Source organism: Genypterus blacodes, unplaced genomic scaffold (assembly GCF_046128005.1).
Source record: "Genypterus blacodes isolate CSIRO-AG114 ecotype Tasmania unplaced genomic scaffold, CSIRO-AGI_Gbla_v1 ptg000037l_1, whole genome shotgun sequence".
Taxonomy (NCBI): Eukaryota; Metazoa; Chordata; class Actinopteri; order Ophidiiformes; family Ophidiidae; genus Genypterus; species Genypterus blacodes.
Genome location: NW_027466850.1, coordinates 1,094,412 through 1,106,435, shown reverse-complemented (window position 1 = coordinate 1,106,435; position 12,024 = coordinate 1,094,412). Strand labels below are relative to the sequence as shown.

The window sequence follows — 12,024 nt, the reverse complement described above, 5'->3', positions numbered from 1 at the left end:
ATATCACAGACGCAGCGTTACATCACAGAATGCAACAGGAATGACATGAAAATGATTGTTATTAAATTATTCTAATACTCAAATATATTCACTGTGATCTCCTTGACCTCTGCTGAAAGGCTGGACTCAATCGTCATGGTGATAACGGCACAAAAAAATGCCTTTTTAGCGCCTTGAAAACTGGACATGTTCAAAATTGAGAGGATGTCCAATTTAGAATTTGAAACAAAAGAAGAGAAGAGACAGATGAATGTTCTCAAGGGCAAAAAAAGGCTCACCTAAGAAGTTGTGAATGAAGAGGTGCCACCCGGGAAGACAAAAGGAGGGAGGGAAGGAGAGAGGGAAGGAGGGAGGGAGGGAGGGAGGGAAGGAGGGAGTGGGCGGCAGAGAGCTGGATGAAGGAAGGAAGAGAGCTGGAAAACAGGGGCGGAAGATGAAAAGAAACGAAAGCTGACAGACGGGGAGAGAGGAGATGTAACGTGGAGGGAAAAGTGTGGAGGTGGGAGGAGGAAGAGGAGGAGGAGGAGGGTAATCTCTTTATGAGAGAGGAAGAGGGGAGCTGGGTGAAGCGACGCAGCGCTGTGTTATTAAGAACATGATGAGTGTGAAAAACCCTCTGAGCCCTTTGTTGTTATTGTTGTTGTTGTTGTTGCTGTGTGTTTCTCTTAATTTTCGTCCATATTGTGTTTTCCTTCCTGCACTCTAAGCCTGATAGTGATAGAAACGCCTGCATGTTGTCAAAGTTTACAGCCGTTGTGATGCATCCTCCTGTTTGTGTTGCGCCTGCTACGTCGCCAAGAGTAGTAAAAAAAAAATACAAACGAATACGAACACATAAATAAAGCTGTCCTCATGGTCTCGGCGTCCAAATCCAAAGTGGAACGCTAGAACGGCGGCCTGAGTGCGAGGATCGATGGTTTGGGGCGAATGCGATCGTTTTTCCCACCAGCTGTTGAATTATTCAGGCCAGGGCTTCCTCAGGGGAGATTCCTGCTCCGCTTTGGCAGACAGACGGGGGTAAGCTGGCAGAGCGGCGAGGAAGCTCTGGATCATCACAAATACTAAATTCAACCCCAACCCAGAAAAAGTACACAAGTGACCCACCCACCATCCCTACACACACACACACACACACCCCAGACACTACAGAGGTCACGGTGACACTGGAGGAGGAAGTGTTACTGTGTTACTGTGTGGCGAGAGCACCTGAACGCACCGCTTTGTTTACACTCAGATAGATGATGGAGCAGTTGCGCAACTATTTTCCCCTCAGCGTCCCCAAAAGTTTAGTCATGCATATTCTAACATTTTCCCTTTAAAGCCTGAAAAATGCTGATTAAATGCTGATTTCATTCTGAGTTGTTGTGCCGTTTGTTTGTTGATATGTTTGTGTTTGTGTTTGCGGTCGCTCTTGCCGCTGAGGCACGGTATCAAACATTCTGTGACCTTGGTATTATAAAGCTTCTATCTGGGCCTGCAGATCCATTTTAAGATTGAAGGCTTTTACGTTTTACCACTTTGACTTTTTTGAAATATTGAACCCATAAATTTGAAAAATACAAAAACGACCTCGGTGAGAGCATAAAGCCTCCATCAGCCGCTGGGTTTACGCGCTGGAATGCCAGAGAGAATGAAGTCGTAATTTTCCTGAGATCAAAGTATTTTATTGAATTCTACGATCCCTTCAAGTTCCCTTTATGCGCTACCAAGCAGAGTCACTTCCTCTCAATGACAAAATCTGCATAGAAATTGAGGCGAGAGAACAAATGCAAAGATAAGAAATGTGACAGGAACAATTTATCTGTTTTATCCATTTTGTAATGTCTTAAAGTGACGTAAAGTAAAGTAACAATTGTGACAACAAAAAGGCACAATTTGCAGAAAATTAGGCAGTAGCTCAGTGGGTAGAGCTTCTGCTTGGGAACCGGAAGGTTTGCGGTTCGAGTCCCTGCCGGGGTGCCCCTGAGCAAGGCATCAAATCCTCAATTGCTCCCCCCTCTGCGAAGGGAGGTAATGTAATGTAAGTCGCTTTGGATAAAAGTGTCTGCCAAATGATCGTAAATGATCTTAAAGTAAGAGAAATTAATCTATGTTTTGTCTTTAAAACACCCTAAATCACATTTGTTGAGGTTTTCCGGATGTGCTACTGTGGTGAGAAAAGTCCTACAATCTTTCCATTTGGAGTCAAAGTGTGATGTGGAAAGATTCGTGCAAGAAACCAAAACGCAAGGAAAGTAAAGTGTAAAGTGTAAGAACATTTAAAAATACAATGGCAGGGGAGGTAAGAAAGTTTCAGACAGCTTCCAAGTAGGTCAACATGTTAGTGTGAACTTCCTCCTCTGCTTGTCCATCACAATAACTTCTCTCCAGCTATGACTCCAATGACTCTGAAGCACGGAATCACACAGCAAACATTCCAAAATAACCTGCAGAGCGTTTTTAACATCTGATAAAGTTTATAATGAGACGGCTCGGACTCCTTAACAGTTTGAGGGTCAGAGGATGATGTCCGTGAGTGTGTGTGTGTGTGTGTGTGTGTGTGTGTGTGTGTGTGTGTGTGTGTGTGTGTGTGTGTGTGTGTGTGAGAGAGAGAGCCATGGCACAACTTTAGTTATTGTCTTTGTTAGAATTTCTAATATAATCCACAACAGACTCAGCCACAGCCTTATGAGCACGGCCATAACACACACACACACACGTACACACACACGCATACACACATGCATCTTTTCGCTCATCCATTATCTACTTCCCCTTAGGCTGGTGGTAGCGCCATATAATCAAATCCAGTCATCTCACCCACGCACATTTCACACATCTCCAGCTTTAGCGCGCCACACAGGACCATCTTACCCAATCATCCCATCATGCACTGGGATGGGGGAGGGGGGAGGAGTGGGGGGGGCACAGCGCCAGAGCGAAAATAACACTGCAGGCAAAGAATAGCCAAACAATCCTAGTCAGCGGCAGGAAAGCGTTTGTTCAATCATGCATCACTCTCGACAAGATGTTGACTGGCGAGCTAATGGCCGTCTGCTTCCCCCCCCCAAAAAAAAAGCAACAAAAGAGGCTTTCAAAACTGAAACTTTCCATCATTTACTTCATTGATCCACATGAGGAGAATCTTCACATCAATTGTGAGTCGGGTTGCGTGTCTGTGTCCACAAATCAAGCCCCTGCTGCTTACACATCACGCACAGGATGTCCAGGTTCTGCTCATTGGCTCCGTCTGACGCTGGCAGGGAGGAACACCTGGAGGTAGCCGAGCTCATTAGCCGGACCTCAACCGCGGATCCTTCCCTTCTAAATTTAAGCTCCTCGGGAAAATGTGTCCAACTCAGCTCGTTAGCGTTTCCAGAATAAGTCAGTGCGAACGTGCGATTCATTACCAATTCAATTAGATACAAGATACATTTACTTGGCATGGCGACGCAGGCCATCTCTGCTTTTAGAGTCTTTCCACTTGCATCGGCCGCTTTTATTAAACACGCAGAGAGAAAGTATTGAAAACCATAAGCGTGGCTCCTTCGCTGCTGGCAAAAGCTGAAACGGAAAGTGGCCTACGTGAGGAAAGGCTTGGCAGCAACAAGCTGGAAGCAGACTGGGATTCTTGTCGCTTCTCCAGCATAGATTGAATAATCTGTTATTTGTGGCCATCGCTGAAGAAAACAGCTCATTGTGCTCAATCGGGATGCAGCCCTTGTTGTGGTTGTGTCTTCGTTGTCATCTTCGTAGTCGTCTTCGTAGTCGTCTTCATCTCTCAGGCGATGGCTGACGTCCACAGCCGTGACGCACCTGAACGCGTCTCTGACTGAGCGATGGAGTTCTCCTGACTCCATTCCAGCACGGAGGACAGATGTCAATGGAGGCAATCTGCAGCGCTCAATTACGTTTCATCTTTGTTGGCATCTGTGTTTATTCCACAGCTGTGCTTTCTGTTTGAATATTCTGCAACTTTATCCAAAACAAACACAAAACCCCAGAAGAATGAAGAACATAACTGAACCAGATTTCAAAGGTTTCAATCCAGGCCTCATATGGAGCTAAAGTGAGGACAGACTTCATATTGTCAGGTACTCCTACACCCGGATCATGTCCTCGAATCCTCCCTCCTGGGGAATCTGTCCGTCTGTGTGATTGGCAGAATCTCAGACATCCACCTTTGAATTGAAGCAGGTTGAGCAATTTCAAGTCTTTTAGGCGCTGTCACCACGGGCATCAGGCCAGATTGTCAGCAGAACAATAAATAGCCGGGTCAGCAACCGGCTGATTGGTCCTTTTGTCGTCCTGGGTTTTGGTGCAGTAGAGAGAGAGCAGAGGACGGACAGGAGCAGGAGGTGTGTGAGAGACGTTTTTATTGAAATCCTTGACATGTTTTTTATGAATTGAAGGATGTTAACAATTAAAAAAAAGTGACAGCTATGTTTTAAGATGATTAAATGAAATGTCATAGATGATTATTATAATTAAAAATATTCTACATTATGATTTTGCAGTATGTGTGGTATGTATGGAGCTCACATAGTACTATCAGTGTGTGTGTGTGTGTGTGTGTGTGTGTGTGTGTGTGTGTGTTTGTGTGTGTGTGGCACTGTTATTCACACTTTTAAACAGAGTGAAAATAAACAAGAATTTAATTAAGAGGTGTTGCACGTTTTCATTCTTTGCTTCTTCAAATAATAAGTCAACAAGCAGGTGAGTGGTGAATGAATGCGGCTGTTTGTAGTCCCTCACCTTTAAACTGAGCAGTGATTGGGCCAACTTATACAGCAATATGTATTCAATCTAAAGCACACAACCCTGCCAAGGCCATTTGAAAGTTTTGGGATCATAAACTTGTTGCAAAATCCACATAACAGTTCATATATTTGTCTGTAGCTTTGTGCCGTCACAACCAAGCTGACTGCAACATCACTGAAGACCAAAAACCATTTTGATGCCAAGTCCTGCCTGGGTAACATCACTAAAATAGCAAAATGATGAAGAAAACATGGAGCCTTGAAAGCTTTACTAAGTTAAACTGTCAGGAATCTCATAAATAATCAACTGTTGAAAGGATTTCACTTTTGAAGAAGCAATTATACATCTGTGAGTGAGTGTCTTATCTTTCAGTATGAGAGACAAAACAGAGAGCACGGAAAAAACAAAAGAGAATATTATTGTAGTTGTTTCTCTGAACATGAGCCTGATGCTTCTTCCTCACAGGCTGAGAAACATTTAGAGCCTCTCAGGTCACAACGTCCTCCAAAACTGGGGGTCAAACTCATTTTCACCATCTAACGCATTTAGTGGTCACAGTCTTTTAAGCAGTTAAGTAAAGAGAGGGAGAGTCAGGCAGAAAGAGAGAGAGAAAGAGAGAGAGAGAGCGAAGCAGAGAGAGACGGGCAAGGAGAGAGAGAGCAAGGCCGTGAGAGAGAGAGAGAGAGAGAGAGAGAGAGAGAGAGGCAGAGAGAGAGAGCAAGGCAGTGAGAGAGAGAGACAGGCAGAGAAAGAGAGAGAGAGAGATGGGCAGAAAGAGAAGGATGGGCAGAGAGAGAGGCAGAAAGAGAGAAATGGGCAGAGAGAGGCAGAGAGACAGAGACATAGAGAGGGAGAGAGAGAGGAGAGAGACAGGCAGAGAGAGAGAGCAAGGCAGTGAGAGAGAGAGACAGGCAGAGAAAAAGAGAGAGAGAGATGGGCAGAGAGAGAAGGATGGGCAGAGAGAGAGGCAGAAAGAGAGAAATGGGCAGAGAGAGGCAGAGAGACAGAGACTGAGAGAGGGAGAGAGAGAGACAGAGAGAGAGAGAGAGATGAGCAGAGAGAGAGAGAGAGGGAGAGAGGGAGAGAGAGACAGAGAGAGAGACAGAGAGAGAGACAGACAGACAGAGAGACAGAGAGAGAGAGCGACAGAAAGAAAGAGAGAGAGAGAGAGAGAGAACGAGAGAGAGAGAAAGAGCGAGCAGGATGTCCATCTTTCCACAGTCCTTCCCTGATAACTTGGACTTCTTTGTCTTCCTCTGCTTTTGCCACTTAGCGACCACAGTCTGTCAGCCTGAGAGCACAGATCAAAGGCTCTCAGCCATTTAAGCCGGCGTGACAGTGAAGCATCATTAACACTCACACTGAGTTACAGCTCCTTCCTATAGACGCCACACCATCAGTCATAGTTCACCGTCTGCTCTCTGGAAGAGGCTGGTACCAAAACTGAGAGGCACGACGGTGACGGGGAGAATAAAGACGGGCTTTCATGGGACAGTAGACGGACGAAGTCGCAGAATAAGAATTAACAGAGCATAAGAAAATACTGGCTCTCAAATTACAAACCTTCTGTTGACAAGCACGCACAGTTTGCCTTATTGATCGAGTCAGAGCCGTCACAGAGAAACTAATTCTACAGTCAAAGGCAAAGAAAGGCTCTGAACTTTAAAAGGCAACAAATCGCGCTCAGGGAATTATTTATTTCTCCACATTCTCCTCGCCCACCCAAAGTGTTAACCAGCCATATCAAGCCTGTGGGAAAACAATCGATCACTTCATGCTGTAACGCCATCCAAATAGCTTTTTGTATGCAAACACACACAAACAGTTCCGCCACAGAGCGCGTCTGCTGGAGATCAATGCCGTCTTGCGAGGCGGAAACAAAAGCAGTTTGTGAGCAGAAACAACAAGTCTGATGCATATTTAATACGCAACGCTTCCTGTCATCTTTCCAAAACCACCTGCACGCATCTACCAGCTGCCCACTGGGGGTCTGCATACACACACACACACACACACACACACACACACACACTCACACAGCCAAGTTCAAAGTGAGAGAGAAGATCCCAAACACAACGCAATATGCCCAGATTTTGCCAAAAGTGCAGCCTAGAAAAAGAACAAGATGAACAAAAAGTTTATATATAAAAAGAGAGAGAGAGGCAGAAAGAGAGAGTGTGTGTGTGAGAGAGAGTGAGTGAGAGAAAGGCAGAGAGCGAGGCAGAGAGAGCGAGAGTGAGAGACAGGCACAGAAAGACACAGAGAGAGAGAGAAAGAGGCAGAGAGAGAAGGAGAGCGAGAGGGAGAGAAAATAGTAGGGAGAGAGAGAAAGAGTGAGAGAGAGGAGAGAGAGAGAGAGAATGGTAGGGAGAGAGAGAGTGTGTGTGAGAGAGAGTGAGAGAGAGGCAGAGGGAGAGAGAGAGAATGTGTGTGAGAGAGAGTGAGAGAGAGGCAGAGAGAGAGAGAGAGAGAATAGCAGGGAGAGAGAGAGAGAGTGAGCGAATAGCAGGGAGAGGGTGTGTGTGAGATAGTGAGAAAAGAGGCAGAGGGAGAGAGAGAGAGAGAGAGTGAGAGAGAGAGAGAGAGAGTATGTGTGAGAGAGAGTGAGAGAGAGGCAGACAGAGAGAGAGAGAGAGAGTCTTGACCTGTGTGTAATGGCTGACCTCTTGTTTTATGAACAACGTGCTGCTTGTGATGTGTGACATTTTCACACCAGAATCTTTGCTGGAACTAAAGAGCGCGAGGGAAATGAGAGATGAGAGCGTTGACAGGCGGCTGTGCTGCTCGTCTCCCCCGGGGGATTTTTCTACGCAGCGGGATGCGAGACGCTTTCATATCTGTCCCAGATCCACCAAGCCACCTATCAGACGCTGGCATCTGTAGTTATCACAAGCAAGAATCTGTATGCAAATGAGGCCCGTCCAGACATTTAGCAGGGGCGATGTCATCTGAGCCGCGCACGCCACGCCTGCAGACAGGAAACAAGCAATCCCACTTCCTTATTGGTGGGTTTGGCAGGAAATAAGGACTTTAATTTCCTCTCATTATTAAATCCATCAACACTTCCAGATACCAATTAGAGGGAAACGTTGCTGCCACACGCTCTACCTTCACCTTATTAAAGATCGGACGTGTGGTGTCGAGAAATGGATTAGCCGTGCGTGATTTAATTGGATGTTGAGGTTCAGTCCGCGTGACGTTTGACCCCCTGCTTGTTACAGTGGCAGTCACGGCTCGACCTCCCTGACCCCCGTTTCCAATCAGACCCTTTAGAAAACCAACTGGCTGTATAATGAAACACTTCTTCTCCCTACTACACAGAATATTCTATGTATTACCGAACAAAAATGTGTTAAAATGTGAAGTAAGGTTTCAACAGCAAACAACCCCATCCTATATTCTAATGTTCTAAATGTTCCAGTTCATTTTAAAGCTTCGACAGCCATTAATTTTGATGAAGAGGTTGTGGAACCAAAGAGGAGGTTCAAGCTGTGGCACAAAATGTTGAGGCCTTAAGCAATTTTTGCGAAATGAATGCATATTGTTGGAATGCGGCCGCTTTGCTGCAGCTTTTTGGATGTAGCAGAGCACAGAGAGAGGAGAAGAGCTCACAATGCTTATTAACATCATCATTCCTCCCCACCTGATCCCTCATTGACTGAGCCGGGAGTCGCTGTAGAGATGGGACAGTTTCCGACGAAGCGTAAGCGTAAGTGATGCTTTATGTTGATTGGATTGACTGGGACATGCTGGACAGTGGAAACGGGAATGAGGGGAAACCAGATGTCTGTGGTCAACTTCTAAATATCGTCTATCTGATATCTGTATGCTGCTACTTTGATTAGAATTAAGCATGGATGATGTTTGAATGGAAGATAACTGTAAAAACAACAAATTCTTCTGCAGAAAATGACATGAGAAAGGATTTGAGCAGCATAGGACCATGATGTAATAGGAGACATGGGGGTGTGTGGTGGACGACGTGCTTCATAACACCTCTGCCTGTCTTTCTGTCTGTCTGTCCACATGCCCGCCGTCTCGCTCTATATACAATGTATTTGTCCACAGGAAACAGGCCACTCAGAGCCCCTGTGGGCGTGTGAGAGCAGTTCAATAAAAAAAAAAAAAAAAAAAGTCATTTTTTCCACTCTGTCCACACAACCTGAAGTGTCAAACTGTCTCAGCGCTGTGCTGTCGCCTCTCCCCAAGGCCAAACTTCCCACAAAACAAATGTGCTGGAAATGACACCTTACAAAGACAGTGAGAGATGTGAGCCTGGTGACAGACGTCTAACCAAGGTCTCTCAGACTGTGGACGCGGCAAAAAAAAAGAGAAGAAGAAGAAGTGCCAGCTGACCGTGAAAACATGTGCGACTCACCAGCAGAGCTCGTGTTCATTATGGACTAATAAGCCTCGCTTGTGGTTTACGACACAAAGAGTCAAGACATTTCTACCTGTCTGCTGTTTTCTAGGAACATAAGGTGGAATTTTAACCACTAGGGGGCAGCTTGACTTGTCCACATATGAGGACAACAGGTTTACGATCTATAAAGTGTAGGAAAGGAAAAATGTAATGTCCGCATATGAGGACCCAGAGTCTCTTGAGGATATCACAGCTCATCCCGCCCCCCCACCCACCGCCCCCCCGCCCCCCGTTGCTGTCACCGCTGTCCCTGATAATCACATGCTGTCAAACCCAGGGTGGGCACCCCTGTAACAGGGGGGTATTAACCCCTTGGGAAGCAGCTATCACCGTGACGATAGCTACTGCTGATACTCTCCCCCACCAATCACGGCGCGGAGGATTTGGCGAGCGCCTGAGGGAGGATGCTGAAGAAGACCCCAACAGGGAGTCGATGGCTGCACAATGGGATTCTGACTCAGCCAACATTTGTCTGAGGGATTCTGAGGGTTTTCAGAGGCCCGGAGCCATTATTAGATCTGAGTCTGACAAGATGATTGAGGGCAGACGATTCTTCCTGCCGGTAGCCACACTTCTTACTACGACGCAGCGGGGATTGCAGAGGACGTGGGTATACTGTAGTATTGGCAGGGGCTGTGAGGAACAATGTTTTTGCCAAAGCGGAGCTTTAGATCGAGCTGAAGAAGCAGAAGGTGTGAATGTGAAGCATGTGACCTTTGCCATTTCCTCTCTTATTCCCACTTATTCTCCACTTGAAGTCATAAAGGTGGAAGTGCTGGAACAAAATCACAATGGAATCACAAATGAGCAGAAACAGATGATTGTCTCTCCTCTCACACACACACACACACACAGCAGGGAAGAGAGGAGGGAGGAACATAAACTCATATCATCAAGATTTATCTGCGATTTCTTTACACGCAACTCCTCTTGTTTCTGCCGCATCTGCACCGCTTTCTAAGTCATTTGCATGAATGCATCAAGGGGGGGAGGATGGGGGAGGATGGGGGAGGATGGGGGAGGATGGGGGAGGGGGGTGATGTCAGAATGGGTCTCATCATTTACCTGAATGGGCTTTAATTGCATATCACTGAGGCATGTAATCACAATCTCCTTGTCGTCACCAAAACTAAACATCTAGCACCGCGGGTGAGGAGCAGCACAACAGTGTATTTGCTTTGGAAAAAAACTGATCAAGCGCCAACATAAACAAGCAAATGGTGGTTTTCACTCAGCGGGCTGATCCCTGGTGTGTGTGTGTGTGTGTGTGTGTGTGTGTGTGTGTGTGTGTGTGTGTGTGTGTGTGTGTGTGTGTGTGTGTGTGGGGTTGGAGAGATGTGGCTGTGTGCCTCGCTGAAGAGAGAGCGTATCAATAATGCACACACAGCTTGTTATAGCTCAAAATCACTCTGCTTCCACGGCTCACCAACCTAAAACCCAACATGAAAAAGCAGAAGGACTGTGTGTGTGTGTGTGTGTGTGTGTGTGTGTGTGTGTGTGTGTGTGTGTGTGTGCAGGGGAGGGGTTGGCATGCCAGCACTTATTACTGAGGATGAATTATGATGAGAGCCTTGACTTCTGAAACCAACGACTCTCTGTCCAATGACTGAATGAATGAATGATGTCATCAGAGAGGAGACATTTATTTTTCCATTTTCGATCAAACAAAAACACATTTATACTCCAAAGTGTAACTGAATCTGTAACAACCAGCTGGTGGAGAATGAAGGAGAAGAAAGCAGACAGAGGCTGAACGCGCATGCGCACAAACAAGGGATGATCAATCCAATCACCTGTCACTGGAGCGATCAGAACTATGGATTCATCATTCTTTAAGTTGGAAACACATATGACGCAATACACAGCTCAGAGATGCGCACAGATACGAGAAGACTTAGGGACAAACACGAACGAAACACGAACCACAAACAAACTCATGCTGGTTTACACGGAGAGACTTCTCAGTGCTGTAATGTGGTGCAGGTGTGTCTTGCTTTGTGTGTGTGTGTGTGTGTGTGTGTGTGTGTCCCGATGTGCCGTTTAGCTCGGCGTATCGTCCGCATGCAAGAATTCATGTTCAAGTTCTGCACAATTTTCAGACATCAGACCGAAGCTCATAAGGGAATGTTTCATTTTTCACGCACATAATTCAGTCACCAGTTCGAAGCTTCCTTTAATTAACGAAGCTCAGTGAGCAGTGATGCGTTCACAGCCCAAATCTGAAGCTTTTTCCATTTTATCTGGATTGGAAACACACACACACGCACTCACGCACACACACACACACACACACACACACACACACACACACACACACACACACACACACACACACACACACGCACACACTAGGGGGGGACGCCCTTTGCAACTTTCCTCGCCCGCAACTTTCCCCCTCTCGCCTCTCTCTCTCTCTCTCTCCCTCTCTCACACACACACACTCACCTGCAGGAGACGGTGATCTCCACTTTGGTTGCCGGGATGTTGCCGGTGATCGGGTCGAAGTCGTACACGGACGCCATGTCGTCCAGTTTGTCCATAACGTCCCCCTCCATCATCTCCGTCGCCACAGCGCGGGGCGGCTCGGGTCGGATCCGGGAGGCGCACAGTCTGGCCCCGACGGAGCGCGTCGAGTCCCCGGCGACTCCGGAGACCAGATCAGAGACCGAACGGCCTCCGGTCCGAAAGGGTGAGGCAGCCGTTTCACTAATGATGAAGATGAAGAGGCAGGCAGGGAGGAAGGACCGGGGGAGGAAGAGGAGGAGGAGGAGGAGGGAGGGGGACAGAGAGTGGACACACACACGCACAAACTGAGGCGCACTTGCTTAAGTGTCCAAGGCTGCGCGGTGGAAGAAGCAAAA

General features: G+C 46.8%; 1 protein-coding gene across 2 annotated transcripts in view; it reads right to left on the bottom strand.

Annotated features, from left to right (window-relative positions):
* cpne5b (copine Vb) overlaps positions 1 to 11,718 on the bottom strand; it is a 73,261-nt gene extending 61,543 nt beyond the window's left edge. For both annotated transcript variants that reach the window (XM_076147282.1, XM_076147283.1), the window contains exon 1: positions 11,609 to 11,718. In XM_076147282.1, the coding sequence (XP_076003397.1) occupies positions 11,609 to 11,718 (110 nt within the window). The remainder of the gene's footprint in view (positions 1 to 11,608) is intronic.
* Between the last annotated feature and the right edge of the window lie 306 nt (positions 11,719 to 12,024).